Below are 17622 nucleotides of genomic sequence, written 5' to 3' on the forward strand. Positions count from 1 at the left end.
ATCCCCACCACCAGAGCAGTTACCTGGTAACAGTGGTAACCCCAGTAGGACCTTTTATGATGCAGTGGGAATGGCTGGATGCCGAGTTAGGGCTTTGCATTCAGTGCTGCACAGTGCACATCTAAAACAGCACATGGCAATAGCTTGGCATATCACATGACACCGTCTGGCACAGTTTTAAAAATATATATAAGCAGAGTACTTTTGACTGTGACAGTATTAGGACTGAATGTGTGTGTTCCCCATGTCAAATCAGCAGTCTGGTATGAACCATTAAAAAAAAAAAATTATAATTCTTCAGTTGGATATAATGGAGCAAAGGTTTATACTTTGTAATATTTATGGTCCCAATAATAATATAAAAGAATTTTGGAAGAAAATGAAATTAAAACTTTCACAGTTTATAGATAGCAAGTTGATAGTCGCGGGTGATCTGAATCTTATTGCACAACATCCAATAGATAGATGTTACCTTAAAGGTAAAGGGGCTCCCCCAAAAAGCAAGAAACTACAATATTTAGAAAATTCAGGAATGCCCTAAATTTGAAAGATATCTGGCGCATCCAAAACCCGGATATGAAAGGCTTTACATGTAAATCTAGTACGCATAAAACATTATCTTGCATAGATTATTTCCTGATAAATGAAAAACTAACAGGTATGGCAGAGGCAGATATTGATGCAATAATTATTTCTGATCACGCGCCTGTGTCCCTGTCAATAACATTGGGCACCTCACGGAAAACTTCTGCGAACTATTCCTTCCCACAATGGGGGGTAGTTATCAAGCCGTCAACCTCAAATACACTGGAATTCCGCAGCGTATTTGTGGCGAGGCTGATTCGCCTTAGTTATCAAAGGCTAGAGACCGGCAAAAGTAGAATTTTGTGACGTAAACTTCGATCCGCCGGACTCAGTACGACACAGATCGATTCTTACGTCACTCCAGATGTTCCGCAAACAAGTTGCGGCACAATCTGACTACTTTTGCTAGTTATCAAAAAACTAGCAGGTACGCTCGGCACTTTTACGGCCCAGCGTACCTGGTTTTCAAACCGCCACCCTGGAGGCGGCGGATCCCATAGGAATCAATGGGAGTCTGACCATAGCGAAAGTACAAGTTCGCTGCTGCCAGACATCCCATTCATTCCTATGGGAGCTGTCTACACCTAACACCCTAACATGTACCCCGAGTCTAAACACCTCTAATCTGTCCCCCCCTACACCGCCGCAACTAAATAAAATGATTAACCCATAAACCGCTGCTCCCGGAGCCCACCGCCACCTACATGATACCTAGTAACCCCTTATCAGCCAATAGAATGCGAGCTCAATCTGATTGGCTGATTGGATCAGCCAATCGGATTGAACTTGAATTTGATTGGCTGATTCCATCAGCCAATCAGATTTTTCCTACCTTAATTCCGATTGGCTGATAGAATCCTATCAGCCAATCGGAATTGAGAGGACGCCATCTTGGATGACGTCCCTTAAAGGAGCCTTCATTCGTCGGTAGTCCGTCGGGAAAGAAGGATGTTCCATGTCGGCGGGATGAAGATTCAAGACCCGGCTTCGAAGATGACCTCGCCTGGATAGAAGACTTCTTCAGCGCCTCTTGGAAGATGACCCAGCCCGGATGGAAGATTTCTTCAGCGCCGCTTGGAGGATCACTTCATCGGAAGGAAGATTTCTTCAGCGCCCCTTGGATGATCACTTCTGCCGGTCCGGATGTCCTCTTCAGTTCCATCGGTGGCTCGGCTGTGTGAAGACGACTAAAGGTAGGATGATCTTCAGGGGATTAGTGTTAGGTTATTTTAAGGGGGGTTTGGGTTAGATTAGGGGTATGTGGGTGGTGGGTTTTAATGTTGGGGAGGTTGTATTTTTCTTTTACAGGTAAAAAAGCTGAACTCTTTGGGGCATGCCCCCACAAAAGGCCCTTTGAAGGGCTGGTAAGGTAAAAGAGCTTTGAACTTTAGGGTAGGGCATTTTTTTATTTTGGGGGGGGTTTGTTATTTTATTAGGGGGCTTAGATTAGGTGTAAGTAGCTTAAAATTGTTGTAATATTTTTTTAAATGTTTGTAACTTATTTTTTTTATTTTTTGTACTTTAGTTAGTTTATGTAATTGTATTTAATTGTAGTTATTTGTAGGTAATCTATTTAAGTAATTTAATGATAGTGTAGCGTTAGGTTTAATTGTAACTTAGGTTAGGATTTATTTTACAGGTAATTTTGTATTTCTTTTAGCTAGGTAGTTATTAAATAGTTAATAACTATTTAATAACTATTCTAACTAGCTAAAATAAATACAAAGTTACCTGTAAAATAAATATAAATCCTAAGATAGCTACAATGTAATTATTAATTACATTGTAGCTATCTTAGGGTTTATTTTACAGGTAAGTATTTAGTTTTAAATAGGAATAATTTATTTAATGATAGTGTAGTGTTAGGTGTAATTGTAACTTAGGTTAGTTTTTATTTTACAGGTAAATTTGTCTTTATTTTATCTAGGTAAGCTATTAAATAGTTAATAACTATTTAATAGATATTGTACCTAGTTAAAATAAATTGAAAGGTGCCTGTAAAATAAAATTAAATCCTAAGATAGCTACAATATAATTATTATTTATATTGTAGCTATATTAGGGTTTATTTTATAGGTAAGTATTTAGTATAGGATTAACTTAGTTCATAATAGAAATATTATTTAGATTTATTTAATTAATATTTAAGTTAGGGGGGTGTTAGGGTTAGTGTTAGACTTAGATTTAGGGGTTAATCATTTTATTACAGTGGCGGCGGTGTAGTGGGGGGCAGGATAGGGGTTAATAAATTTATTATAGGTGGCGACGGTGTAGGGGGGGCAGGATAGGGGTTAATAAATTTAATATAGGTTGCGGCCGGTTCAGGGAGCGGCGGTTTATGGGTTAAACTATTTATTTATTTGCGGCGAGGTGCGGGATCAGCAGGATAGGGGTTAATAACTTTATTATAGAGGGCGACGGTATAGGGGGGGCAGGATAGGGGTTACTAGGTATAATGTAGGTGGCAGCGGTGTCCGGGAGCGGCGGTTTAGGGGTTAATACATTTATAAGACTTGCGGCAGGGTCTAGGAGTGGCGGTTTAGGGGTTAGTAACTTTATTTAGTTGGCGGGGGCTCCGGGGGCGCCGGTATAGGGGGTAGAACAGTGTAGTTTAGTGTGAGTGCTTAGTGACAGGCTAGCAAGAAAGCTGTCAAACAGCCGAAGAGCAGCGAGATCGGATGAGTGATAACTCTCACAGTCCGCTGCTCATTGCCCCGCGGCTTTTTGACAGCTTTACTTGATAACTTAGGCGAATTTTTTCAGGTCTGCGGCGGCGATGTGAGGAGAGCTTAGGCGGGCGTATTGGGCCGGCGAAGGCAGGAAAGTTGACACGTTGATAACTACCCCCCAATATCTCTACTCAAATGTAAAATTTAAGAACTGGTTGGTGGAATCTTGGAAAAAGTTTGAATATTATAATGTTAACTCTGTATCATGCCCTGAAACCTATTGGGAAGCCTCTAAGGCAGTGCTCCGAGGGGAAATAAAAGCGTACTTATATAGATCTTGGAAAAGAAATCAGAGACAGGATACACAGCTAGTTAATCAATTAGCAAATATGTATAATGCTTATATTCAGGAAGCATCAAGTACTAACTGGCGCAGATATATGCAGGCTAAAAAAGAAAGGGAAATCTTTCTTCAACAAAGGGCCGCCAGTGAGGTGGTAAGAACAAATGCGAGACTATATAAATATGGTGGCAAGATAGGAAAAACTTTGGCTAACCTTGTTAAACAAAATAGGGGCTCTAATTATATCACAGTGCTTCAAGGCAAAGAAAAAAGGGTAACTTAATCTCACGAAATTGCAGCAGAATTTTTGGAGCATTTTAAACAGAGTTTTTCATTTAAAGGAATACATGAATCGAATAAAAAGCTTTTTTGGGATACATTTAAAGTTCCATGTCTGACTGAAGAGGCTCGGAACTTAGTGAATGCACCAATTAGTAAAGAAGAAGTTATTTCAGCGATAAAAGAGTGTAGTATTAATAAAGCCGCAGGTCCATATTCATTACCAGCTGAATATTATAAAATGTTGTTGGAATATGTTGCAGATGTAGAACAGAAAGAAAATTGAGGAGCACTCGAGTGTTAGCAAGTGAAAACATTTAATGGACAGTTGCAAAGTACACATAGACGTATAGTGAGGAGTAAATACTCCGGGGTAAAATACAGAGTAAAGTGTACAAAAAGGGAGTGCAGGGGCACTGAAACAAACGGCTTACGCGTTTCGGCCTAAGCCTTACTCATAGCCATATTAAAACAGTGTGACAAACTAACCAGTTATCATACCTAGCCCATGCACCAATTGGCCGCCCGGTAAACACCTCTCCAAAAGCTGGCCAATCCAAAGTGTGTAATATTACACACCCCTATCGAACACACCCACCCTAATTACCATAGTAAAGGCATTAAACACACCCACAGAACAATATTGACATAAGATTGGGTGATTCCTTTTTATTATTTTTCCCTCTCAATTTATTTGGGTACTAACCCCCTTTCTTAACCACATTACTTATTAAAGTCATTATACATATAAATTGGAAAATTAGGAGACATTTTACACATATGTGGTTCTGAATTACTTTATTGTTTAATCCAAGATGCGGAGGGATCTCCATCTTGAGCCTTTTGTCATTTTTCTTTGGCACCTTTATATATTTGGTAATCCATTGGGTGCAATTGCCAGTGCTGTGCTGACACTCATAGTATTAGTCAGCATACATTAGTGACGACAGGCTCTTTGCCCTCGCTACGTGTGTTTCCTGGGGGGGGTGTCATTCTTGCTGACACACAGGGCGCAGCGGTTTTTGCTGCGTGCGGCAAATATCTGTCTATCAAGTTTACCCCTGGAGCACACGAGAAGGAGGGGATGGACATCTGACAGGCTATCACCCAATCTTATGTCAATATTGTTCTGTGGGTGTGTTTGATGCCTTTACTATGGTAATTAGGGTGGGTGTGTTCGATAGGGGTGTGTAACATTACACACTTTGGATTGGCCAGCTTTTGGAGAGGTGTTTACCGGGCGGCCAATTGGTGCATGGGCTAGGTATGATAACTGGTTAGTTTGTCACATTGTTTTAATATGGCTATGAGTAAGGCTTAGGCCGAAACGCATAAGCCGTTTGTTTCAGTGCCCCTGCACTCCCTTTTTGTACACTTTACTCTGTATTTTACCCCGGAGTATTTACTCCTCACTATACGTCTATGTGTACTTTGTAACTGTCCATTAAATGTTTTCACTTGCTAACACTCGAGTGCTCCTCAATTTTCTTTCTGTTCTACATTCATGCTTTTGGCCTGAGTGAGCACGGAGGTTTAAGCAAGTGGCTGCAGGGTGGCTCATCAATTTACGGATTTTTTGTGTTCGGACTGAAGACAGCTGCAGCTCTCCGTGGGATGTGGACAACTGACGAAGTGGATACAGTCACAGGCCGGATATCCTGACAGGTGGCCTGCTTGCTTTGCAAGGTATGTGCGATACATCGAATGGAGAACTGTGTTACACTGCTTATTTATTTACTGCATAAACTGCTCTGTATGTGAGGGTGCGTGTAACCAGAAGGTCTGTTCCTGAACACTTTGCCGGATAGGAGGATTGAGGTTACCTCTCTGTCATTAGGCACATCTGGTTTTCAGGGGTGGGAACTATAGAAACTGGACTTGTCTACAAGGGTTATTTGCCGCTACTGGCAGCACACAGTCCGTCACCACCCCTTTGGCTGGTTTTACACCCTATATATTTCTCACCTCAAGTTTCGCATTCAATATGTTGCAGATCCCTTAGTTAATCTTTTTGATGCATACTTTTCTAAGGGGCTTGTACCCTCTAGTAATTTTAGTAGCTCTCTAATTACTCTTATTCCGAAAAAAGGAAAAAATCCAGAAAAGGTAGATGCTTACAGCCCAATCTCGTTGCTCAACACAGACTACAAACTATTGGCTAGTATTCTGGCAACTAGATTACAGAAAGTTCTAAGTAAAATAATTCACACTGATCAAACTGGTTTTCTTAAGGGTAGATCATCTTTTTCTAATTTAAGGAAATTATTACTAACAGTTGACTATTATAATGCACAAAAAGAAGAAGGGAAGCTGGGTGAAGAAGATAAAGTAATCATTTTGTTAGACGCGGAAAAGGCTTTTGATGCCATTAGCTGGGATCATTTATTTACTGCTCTAGAGCATTATGGTTTCAGGGGCTCCTTTCTCACATTTATTCAAGCTTTATATAGTAATCCAAGGTCTGCTCTGATAGTTAATGGAGCATGTTCACAATTTTTTCAATTGTTTCGGGGTACGCGACAGGGGTTCCCCCTCCCCCATTATTGTTTAATTTAAGTATCGAACCCCTAGCAACTGCACTTCGTAGTAGTATTAAAGGTATACAGGTAGGGGATAGAGTTATTCAAGTATCCCTTTATGCGGACAATTTGCTTATATTTCTTTCTAATACAAAGAGAATATTATGAAACTAGTGTCAATATTAACAATGTTCGGATTTTTTCGGGATATGCAATTAACTCTCAAAAATCTGAATTACTGTGGGTAAAAGGAATAAAGATTTATTTTCGCCTTTACCTTTTAAGGAAGCCAACAGCTTAAAATATCTGGGAATAAATGTTTCTAGTTGTCCGGAAAAATGGTATAGTGAAAATTTCTCGGGTGTAATTAAGAAAATTATTGAAGACATGCAAAAATGGTCATCCTTCCCTCTTTCTTTGGCGGGTAAAATAAATTTAATTAAAATGGTAGCGTTGCCTAAATTATTATATGTTATGCAAACTGTTCCTCTTTTTTTTAAAAAAGACTGATATAAAACTCTTAAACCACGCTTGTAGATTATTTTTATGGGGTAAGTTTAAGTCTAAATTATCTTTAAAAAGACTTACTCAAAGCAAAGATTGTGCAGGACTTAGCTTCCCTTCTTTTCAGAAATACAATCTGGCTTGTTTATTAAAAATAGTGCCTGATTGGTTAACAGATAGCTCCCTCTTAATTTGTACAGATATGGAATGTGTTCTTTTTAGGCCACACTCTATAAAAGCTTTGGTGCATCTGAAGACAAAATATTGGCCTGCTTTATTAAAAAAAATGTATACATTCAAAAATCCCATATTAGCATGGCATAAGTTATGTTCAGCGTTGGGGACTGACTTCAAATTTTCTAGATATCTACCAATCCAAGACAATCCAGTTTTTCTGCCAGGAAGTGAGTTTGAGATCTTTAGAAGATGGAAAAGTAAGGGGCTTATATCCTTTCATCAATGTATCGATATGGTATGGATAGTAAAGTAATATATTCATTTGGTTTTCTTAAAGAAAAATATAATTTGCCCAACAGAGATATGTTTTGGTATTTCCAAGCAAGGCATTTTCTAAATACCCTAGACCTTAATCTCTTCAGTAAAAATTGGGAAAGAATATATGCGGGAATAAATATCTTTTCAAAAGGAAAAACGGCCATAGCAGGATGGTATAATATGCTATTATCCAAGGAGGGACAACTGGCAGTGGAACATTTAAGGGCAAAATGGATTGTAGATATTCCATCAGTAGAGGAATCAACAATCCCTAAGAGTATTGTTAGGACATGGGCGGCAACGCCCCAGCTATCATGGCGTGAGTCACATGTGAAACTGATTAACAGAGTCTATATTACTCCAGGAGATCTTGGGAGATGGAATAAGACGCAAACATATGAGTGTGACCGTTGACGTTGACCTAATGCAGATTTAACGCATTGTATCTGGGAATGCCCAAAAGTAGGACAATTTTGGCAAAAGGTATCTTTTTGGTTATCCAAAATCTTAAAGAAGGAGATCTCTCTGGATAAAGAGGAGATTATTTTTTTAAGGGAGTACAGGAAGAGGGAAGATAACATAAACTTTATTTTTAGTATCCTGTGTGCAAGGAATATTATTTTTTCCTCATGGAAGTCTAAGAAAAGGCCTAATTTCTCTTTATTTATTAATGCTGTAAATGCTAAATTGATACTAGAACAACATGCAACTTCAATTATATCGGAAGCAGAAATAGACTCTTTTTTTGAAAAATGGGCTGACTTTATTTTCTCAAACAGACGGGAAATTCAGCTTAGACTAATATATCCCTTTAAAAATTCAGAATGGATTCAAACAGCAGTTTTAAGAGGTGAATTAACCTTAGATGATTGTACTTAGCCCACAGGGTGGCTTAAAGGAAAGTTAACTCTCTTCTTTTTGGTGGAGGGGGCAGGGTAATTTCTATTTTGTTTTTTATTTTTCTTCTTTTTTTTTCTCTCTTCTTTTTTCTTTCTTTTTTTTTTTTTTATAGATAGCTAAAATTTAGAAGGCATAATCTTGTAGTAGACCACTCGTAATTATTGACAGGAATTAGTGCAATTGTATTAATAATCCTGCCATGTTTTGTATGTCCCTTGCTGATATATATTATTGTCTTCCCTATTTTCTGTCTGACTTGTTTTGGATGGTCTTGATACACCCTGCGAGGTGGTTTTCTGTTTTGTATTTCTGATTGTTGACTATGCTGGAAATTAATAAAATATGGATTTTAAAAAAAAGCACTTCAAATGGAAAGATGGCAGAGTATAATGCAGCTTCAACCCCTACTGCAGAATTTTTGGCGGCAGACATGAATATACCACTGGGAGAAATCTACACAGTAGAAATAGTGGGAGAAGATGTAATACTAACTTATCTATTGACCACTGAGAAGAGACCCAGGATGGATGCCTCGCTGCATTTTCAACTGGGGTGGCTGTGACACTGGGGCTCTTTATTGAGGATCACGTTAAATCTGAGAGCCCAAACTAGGTTCAGCCTTGGAAGATTACTAAACCTATGGTGGAAGCTGGTGGAAGGGAAGAGAAATATGGATTTGCTTGGTCTGGGAGTGTAGTTCATGAAGGAGAGATCAGAAGTAACTGAGAAGTCCTTTGGGGATACTTGCTGAAAGTTGGTTGATTCATGAACAAGGACATAGTCATCGGTTGACTGCTGCAGTTCTTTCATTTACAGTAGGGAGCTTGAACTGCAAATTTGTAATACAGGGAGTGCAGAATTATTAGGCAAGTTGTATTTTTGAGGATTAATTTTATTATTGAACAACAACCATGTTCTCAATGAACCCAAAAAACTCATTAATATCAAAGCTGAATAGTTTTGGAAGTAGTTTTTAGTTTGTTTTTAGTTATAGCTATTTTAAGGGGATATCTGTGTGTGCAGGTGACTATTACTGTGCATAATTATTAGGCAACTTAACAAAAAACAAATATATACCCATTTCAATTATTTATTTTTACCAGTGAAACCAATATAACATCTCAACATTCACAAATATACATTTCTGACATTCAAAAACAAAACAAAAACAAATCAGTGACCAATATAGCCACCTTTCTTTGCAAGGACACTCAAAAGCCTGCCATCCATGGATTCTGTCAGTGTTTTGATCTGTTCACCATCAACATTGCGTGCAGCAGCAACCACAGCCTCCCAGACACTGTTCAGAGAGGTGTACTGTTTTCCCTCCTTGTAAATCTCACATTTGATGATGGACCACAGGTTCTCAATGGGGTTCAGATCAGGTGAACAAGGAGGCCATGTCATTAGATTTTCTTCTTTTATACCCTTTCTTGCCAGCCACGCTGTGGAGTACTTGGACGCGTGTGATGGAGCATTGTCCTGCATGAAAATCATGTTTTTCTTGAAGGATGCAGACTTCTTCCTGTACCACTGCTTGAAGAAGGTGTCTTCCAGAAACTGGCAGTAGGACTGGGAGTTGAGCTTGACTCCATCCTCAACCCGAAAAGGCCCCACAAGCTCATCTTTGATGATACCAGCCCAAACCAGTACTCCACCTCCACCTTGCTGGCGTCTGAGTTGGACTGGAGCTCTCTGCCCTTTACCAATCCAGCCACGGGCCCATCCATCTGGCCCATCAAGACTCACTCTCATTTCATCAGTCCATAAAACCTTAGAAAAATCAGTCTTGAGATATTTCTTGGCCCAGTCTTGACGTTTCAGCTTGTGTGTCTTGTTCAGTGGTGGTCGTCTTTCAGCCTTTCTTACCTTGGCCATGTCTCTGAGTATTGCACACCTTGTGCTTTTGGGCACTCCAGTGATGTTGCAGCTCTGAAATATGGCCAAACTGGTGGCAAGTGGCATCTTGGCAGCTGCACGCTTGACTTTTCTCAGTTCATGGGCAGTTATTTTGCGCCTTGGTTTTTCCACACGCTTCTTGTGACCCTGTTGACTATTTTGAATGAAACGCTTGATTGTTCGATGATCACGCTTCAGAAGCTTTGCAATTTTAAGAGTGCTGCATCCCTCTGCAAGATATCTCACTATTTTTGACTTTTCTGAGCCTGTCAAGTCCTTCTTTTGACCCATTTTGCCAAAGGAAAGGAAGTTGCCTAATAATTATGCACACCTGATATAGGGTGTTGATGTCATTAGACCACACCCCTTCTCATTACAGAGATGCACATCACCTAATATGCTTAATTGGTAGTAGGCTTTCGAGCCTATACAGCTTGGAGTAAGACAACATGCAAAAAGAGGATGATGTGGTCAAAATACTAATTTGCCTAATAATTCTGCACACAGTGTATACTTTAATTGTATGCTCACCCATACTGATTTTTGTTCTCCTTGAAGTTTTAAGCAACTTAGAAAGACCCCCAGTCATTTCATGCAAGTATTGTTAACATATGTATTATATATATATATATATATATATATATATATATATATATATATATATATATATATATATATATATATATTTTGGGGGGACTTCAGATATTACTTTATTGAGTTTATTGGATTCTAGGTATCTTAGAATACATACTGTATGCTCCTATTATGAGATGGCAAATGACAGTAATAGAGCTAATTAGAATATGTTTGGGGTAATGTAATGCTCTATGCTGACTGCCCTATTTCATTTTGACATTTATATAGTCTACCTGTGAGATAAAAAAGAGCTGAGCTATCAATACATTATGTATGGGTAAGGTGTTTGTGAGGCAAGTCTTGAAACACGAAGACTTCAACCTTTTAACATTCTGCCCTTCTCCACCTTTAAAGGGACAATGAAACCCAATTTTTTTCTTTCATGATTCAGATAGCTCATGCAGTTTTAAGCAACTTTCTATTTTACTCCTTTTATCAAATTTTCTTCATTCTCTTGCTATGCTTTGTTGAATAAGCAGTGCACTACTGGTTGCTGACTAAACACATGGGTGAGCCAATGACAATCGGTATATATATGCAGCAACCAATCAGCAGCTAGAACCTAGGTTCTTTTCTACTCCTGATCTTTCCTAACTAAACCTTTCAGCAAACGATAAGAGAAGGAAGCACATTAAATAATAGAAGTAAATTGGAAAGTTGTTTAAAATTATATTCTCTATATGAATCATGATTTTTTTTGGGTTTCATATCCCTTTAATGAGGTATTTGATTATTTGCTTCCTACTAGAGCCGTTTGATTCAGCCAACCTATAATAAGATACATAAAGGCCCATTTATCAAGCTCCGAATGGAGCTTGAGGGGCCCGTGTTTCAGAAAAGTTTTCTAAAGACTGCTGCTCCATAACACAATTCAACCCAATCGAGTATGATCGGGTTGATTGACACCTGCTGGCCGCAAGTCTGCAGGGGGCGGCGTTGCACCAGCAACTGTCAGGTCCGACAGACATTTGATAAATAGGCCTCATAGAATAAACCTACTGGAGTTCCAACTAGGTAATTATAATAGTTTTTAATGGTAATGTCCGCTTACATATAGTACCCCCATGTTAATTGAAGAAAGCATTTACACATACTAATGTACCTAGTCTAGTCATATAGATATCATCTAAGCGGCCATGGTGCTGTTAAGATTTAAGTATTGTTAGCAAATTCTATTCTATGTTTGCTATCTTACTCTCCCAATTCCAAAAGAAAACCAGACTTTTTTTTAAGCATTTTATAGGTTTTCATTAACATCCCTATATCAAGCACCAGTTTTACGTCTCAGATGCTCTAAATCATCAGTACCATAGCTATTCCTAATCTGAACAACTAGTTTCATATTGATTGACTGTAGCAGATTGTAGTTTATATTTATTTGAACTATACTTTAAAAAATAGCAAAAAAGTCCTGCATCTTATATTTAGACCCTACATTGGTATGTTTTGATTAAATATTCCCTATTCTCCCCTTTTTGTTGCAATTTTGTCGCCGATGGTCCAAGAGTTGCCTTCAGTTTCCATTGGGAATACCTTTTTCTTATAATTTAGCATAATTTTGGGGATTTCATTGTAGTATAATATAGAAAATGTGAGGTTGAACAATTCCGACCTTCTTTTCCGGCTCAATACTTGCAGTTTTGTTAGCATTTGTTTCATATATAATAGAGGCATTTATGGTATTGATAACATTTGCAATACTACAGCCTTGAATTACATTGTACTCCTAGTGACTAATGTATGCAGATGGTGTTATCATATTTGCTGTTGTTCTGTAAAGTTTACCTCTATACCTCAATACAAATTATAATTAAAAAAAAATATTGGTGCTCAGCACATTGAAAAACGTTGAAGCAAATAAACAGAGAACAGAAATAATTTTATATTATTCACATCAAATAACAGACAACAAAATATTAATTTTTTCAAATAGAGAAAACAGCAATATGGGTGCAATTTCAGAACAGAAACAGACTGTACAATATATTCATAAATATAATATATTAATAGAATAAAGCAGAATTGCACTTTTGATGTTTATGCTACTGTAGGCACAAGTTAACCCCTTCTCTACATGCTTTGTAGTAGTTACAGTTTCCCACCATACGATCCCTAGCCCTGAAGAGAGCTAAATTAATTAAATTGGCACACAAACACATGGCACTTTCTTCAATACGTCACACAAGGAAGTGTTCATGAGTATCACACACTTTATAGCCCCTTGTTGTAAAAAGATGTGGGGGCATATAGATAATGTCCCAGAGTTAGCCAATCAGAATGCAGTGCCACAGTGCCTCCATCTTGAATAGTTGGTGGTCTTGAGGCTGAAAGCGAAGATGCTACATGATTATACAGGTGAAACCGCAGCACTCTTTCAGCATGGTGAGTCCAGTTTTGGTGGGGTATGTTGCCGGAGATTGCTGCGCACGAGAGGTAGATGACTTCTCTTTTCTGGGGGCTGTAACAATGAGATGGTCAGCCATGCTTGCACGCCCATAAAATTGTCACTAGTAGATATTGTCATTCATTAGTAGACTGTGTTACTGTGTTCATTTTACAGTGTGAGGGATTAAACACTTTTCTAAGAAGTAGAAGAATACAGGGGACAGGTAGATGTCTTATGGGATACACATGAGTTGGATATGAGAGGTTAGGACAGCGTGATGGGGATGGAAGGTAATCCAGGCTGGAGGAGGCAGGAAGACCAGATTTCATAGACTATACAGAAATCTGCTCAGCACAGAAAGATGTTTATAACTTTGGATTAAAAAAATAAGAGTCCAATTTGGTGGAAAAGGCAAGTCTGAGCTAAAGGCAAGGGGGCTGATGTGGAGGGGTCATAGACAGGTAAAACTGCCAAAGATCTGGTAGATATAAAAGGTGTTTTAGAAAAGAACTATAGGTGACAAACAAGAAGATTTGATCTGGGAGCTTAAGGGGTCTCCTCTGTCACATTGCTTTCTATAATCCTCAGGGGTAATATGTGGGTTTGGTGATATGATTAGAGTTGGAGTATGTAGGAACTCACTATATGCCAGGTAACCTTTTAATTATAACCTTCTGCTCCTCTCTCTGCCTGCTTCTGTATCTGCATCTTGTCAGTTTGTCTGATGATTTCTTACTTTCCTGCCTGTCTACCAGCTTACTTGTCTGCTTACCTGCCTGTCTACCAGCTTACTTGTCTGCTTACCTGCCTCTCTTATCATCTTACTTGCCTGCTTACCTGTCTGTCTTATCATCTTACTTGTCTGCTTACCTGCCTGTCTACCAGCTTACTTGTCTGCTTACCTACCTGTCTTATCATCTTACTTGTCTGTTTACCTGCCTGTCTACCAGCTTACTTGCCTGCTTACCTACCTGTCTTATCATCTTACTTGTCTGCTTACCTGCCTGCTTTATCATCTTACTTGCCAGCTTACCTGCTTGTCTACCAGCTTACTTTACTTGCCTGCTTACCTGCCTGTCTTATCATCTCACTTGCCTGCTTACCTGCCTGTCTTATCATCTCACTTGTCTGCTTACCTGCCTGTTGTATCATCCTACTTGCCTGCTTACCTGCCTGTCTTATCATCTCACTTGTCTGCTTACCTGCCTGTCTTATCATCTCACTTGTCTGTTTACCTGCCTGTCTTATCATCTCACTTGCCTGCTTACCTGCCTGTCTTATCATCACACTTGTCTGTTTACCTGCCTGTTGTATCATCTCACTTGTCTGCTTACCTGCCTGTCTTATCATCTCACTTGTCTGTTTACCTGCCTGTCTTATCATCTCACTTGTCTGCTTACCTGCCTGTCTTATCATCTCACTTGTCTGTTTACCTGCCTGTCTTATCTCACTTGTCTGCTTACCTGCCTGTGTTATCATCTCACTTGTCTGCTTACTTGCCTGTCTTGTCATCTCACTTGTCTGTCTACCTGCCTGTTGTATCATCTCACTTGTCTGCTTACTTGCCTGTCTTATCATCTCACTTGCCTGCTTACCTGCCTGTCTTATCATCTTACTTGTCTGTTTACCTGCCTGTCTTATCTCACTTGTCTGCTTACCTGCCTGTCTTATCATCTCACTTGTCTGTTTACTTGCCTGTCTTGTCATCTCACTTGTCTGCTTACTTGCCTGTCTTATCATCTCACTTGTCTGTTTACCTGCCTGTCTTATCATCTCACTTGCCTGCTTACCTGCCTGTCTTATCATCTTACTTGCCTGCTTACCTGCCTGTATACCAGCTTATTTGCCTGCTTACTTGTCTGCTTACCTGCCTGTATACCAGCTTACATGTCTGCTTACCTGCCTGTTGTATCATCTTACTTGCCTGCTTACCTGTCTGTCTTATCATCTTACTTGCCTGCTTACCTGCCTGTATACCAGCTTACTTGCCTGCTTAACTACCTGTCTTATAATCTTACTTGTCTGCTTACCTGCCTGTCTTATCATCTTACTTGTCTGCTTACCTGCCTGTCTTATCATCTCACTTGTCTGTTTACTTGCCTGTCTTGTCATCTCACTTGTCTGCTTACTTGCCTGTCTTATCATCTCACTTGTCTGTTTACCTGCCTGTCTTATCATCTCACTTGCCTGCTTACCTGCCTGTCTTATCATCTCACTTGCCTGCTTACCTGCCTGTCTTATCATCTTACTTGCCTGCTTACCTGCTTGTATACCAGCTTACTTGCCTGCTTACTTGTCTGCTTACCTGCCTGTATACCAGCTTACATGTCTGCTTACCTGCCTGTTGTATCATCTTACTTGCCTGCTTACCTGTCTGTCTTATCATCTTACTTGCCTGCTTACCTGCCTGTATACCAGCTTACTTGCCTGCTTAACTACCTGTCTTATAATCTTACTTGTCTGCTTACCTGCCTGTCTTATCATCTTACTTGTCTGCTTACCTGCCTGTTTTATCATCTTACTTGTTTGTTTACCTGCCTTTCTTATCATCTTACTTGCCTGCTTACCTGCCTGTATACCAGCTTACTTGTCTGCTTACCTGCCTGTTTGATCATCTTACTTGTTTGTTTACCTGCCTGTCTTATCATCTTACTTGCCTGCTTACCTGCCTATCTACCAGCTTACCTGCCTGTCTACCAGCTTACTTGCCTGCGTACCTTACTGCTTAAATGCATACTTACCTACCAGATCACTTGATCATTTGTCTGGCAGTGAATCTTTCAGGCTGTCTGTTATATTATCCACCTACTTGATTGTAAGCTTATCAACCTGTCTGCCCTTTACTTGACTACCCATCTGATCTCCCACCTGATTGTTTGCTTACTTGCCTACTTGCTATGTCAGCATAACAGACTTCTTGTTAGTTTTCCTGCCATCTTGTTGGGTTTCCTGTCTGCCAGCCTACCTCCCCACCTGCCTGCATTTCTATTTACTTACCTATCTTATCTGCCCTTGTTTACATGCCAGCTTGCTTGATTTTCTGTCTAGCAACACACCTGTCTGCCTATATTCCTGCTTAACTGCATGTGTATGTATTAGCTTACAATACTTACTATTTGCTTACCTGTAAGCTTTCCTTATTTCCTCTTTGCTTGTCTACTTCCTTATTTGCTTTTTGGCTGCTTGTCCTCTTACCTGCATGTCTGTCTGTCAGCTTACCTGCTTGCCTGTAAGCATACCTGACTGCTAACCTACCAGCCTACAAGTCTGCCTGGCATCTTACCTGCTCAATTGACTATCTTACCTTTCACTATCTAACACTTACCTACTTTCTTTAGAAAGCTTTTGGATAATTTGCTCTGCAGAAATTCTGCCATATCCTTGTCTTCCTCTCGCTCCCTGTAAGAAAATAAAACAGAAAATAAGTTAGCTCAGTAAACAAAGTGATTTTATGGAAGGGCAATAAAAAGCCCCCATAGGATATAGAGGACAGGGTAACAGCCAGGAGAGGAGCTAAAGAAAACTGTTATAAATGGATTTGGGAGAGTCATATAGTGCAGTCTTAAAAGGAGTTAAGGGAGGAGCTATACAGAAAGGGGAGGGGATATGTAGGAAAGGGGAGGAGTTAGAACAGTACTCATAATGCCTGTACATTCTTAGAATAAATAGAAATGCCTAAAAGTCTTCAAGACACCTCCATTTGCCATAAATATATATATATATATATATATATATATATATATATATATATATATATATATATATATATATATATATATATATATATATATATATATACCCCCCATTGCAGCCTTTTCTTGTTCTTATTTTATCTGCTTGGTGTGCGTGCTGTAGCTCTTCACTGAAGTTTGTTTCATCACTTGCTATGGCTGGTCTGGCCATCACTAACCTGCTTTATGACTGTCTGTAGCTACAGAGCTCCATCATGTTGAAGGTTGTGCGCTGTTGTTGTCTTACTCTTGCAGGGAGTAACCCACCAGGAAATGCAGGAGCAGATACATGTGGGGTGCTCTTGGTTCTTTTGTTTTGGGATCTCCCCCTTGCACTCCCCGTTTATCCCTTGTTCTAGTATCTCAATCATATTTCTGAAATAGCCCTGGTACGTTTCTATGCTCCATATTGTTTAATGGGTTATGGTGCTGCTCAATACATTTCGAACATGATCTCGCATTTACAGCTAGGTCCCAGGGCAACCTCACAAGGATCTAATAATCTAGCTCTTTACAGGATCACTTTGGGCAGCAGCTATACATGGAAGCAATTAGAGTGAGATATTTGAAGAAAATGGGTTTAAAGCCCTATTGTTCCTAGTGATAGCATTGCAATCGGCTGTTATATACCTTGTAGTAGACCAACATGCTCATAGTTTAGTTGTGCATAAACTTC

The 17622-nt window shown here is 39.3% G+C and overlaps 1 protein-coding gene across 1 annotated transcript in view; it reads right to left on the reverse strand.

Moving 5' to 3' along the window:
* Window positions 1-12689: 12689 nt before the first annotated feature.
* Window positions 12690-17622, reverse strand: part of LOC128656159 (bMERB domain-containing protein 1-like) — a 113151-nt gene continuing 108218 nt past the window's right edge. The window contains exons 5-6 of the mRNA XM_053709900.1: window positions 16541-16614; window positions 12690-13287 (exon numbers count right to left, since the gene is read on the reverse strand). Coding sequence (XP_053565875.1) covers window positions 13169-13287; window positions 16541-16614 — 193 coding nt within the window. The 3' untranslated portion in view covers window positions 12690-13168. The remainder of the gene's footprint in view (window positions 13288-16540; window positions 16615-17622) is intronic.

This window comes from Bombina bombina, chromosome 1 (assembly GCF_027579735.1).
Source record: "Bombina bombina isolate aBomBom1 chromosome 1, aBomBom1.pri, whole genome shotgun sequence".
Classification (NCBI taxonomy): domain Eukaryota; kingdom Metazoa; phylum Chordata; class Amphibia; order Anura; family Bombinatoridae; genus Bombina; species Bombina bombina.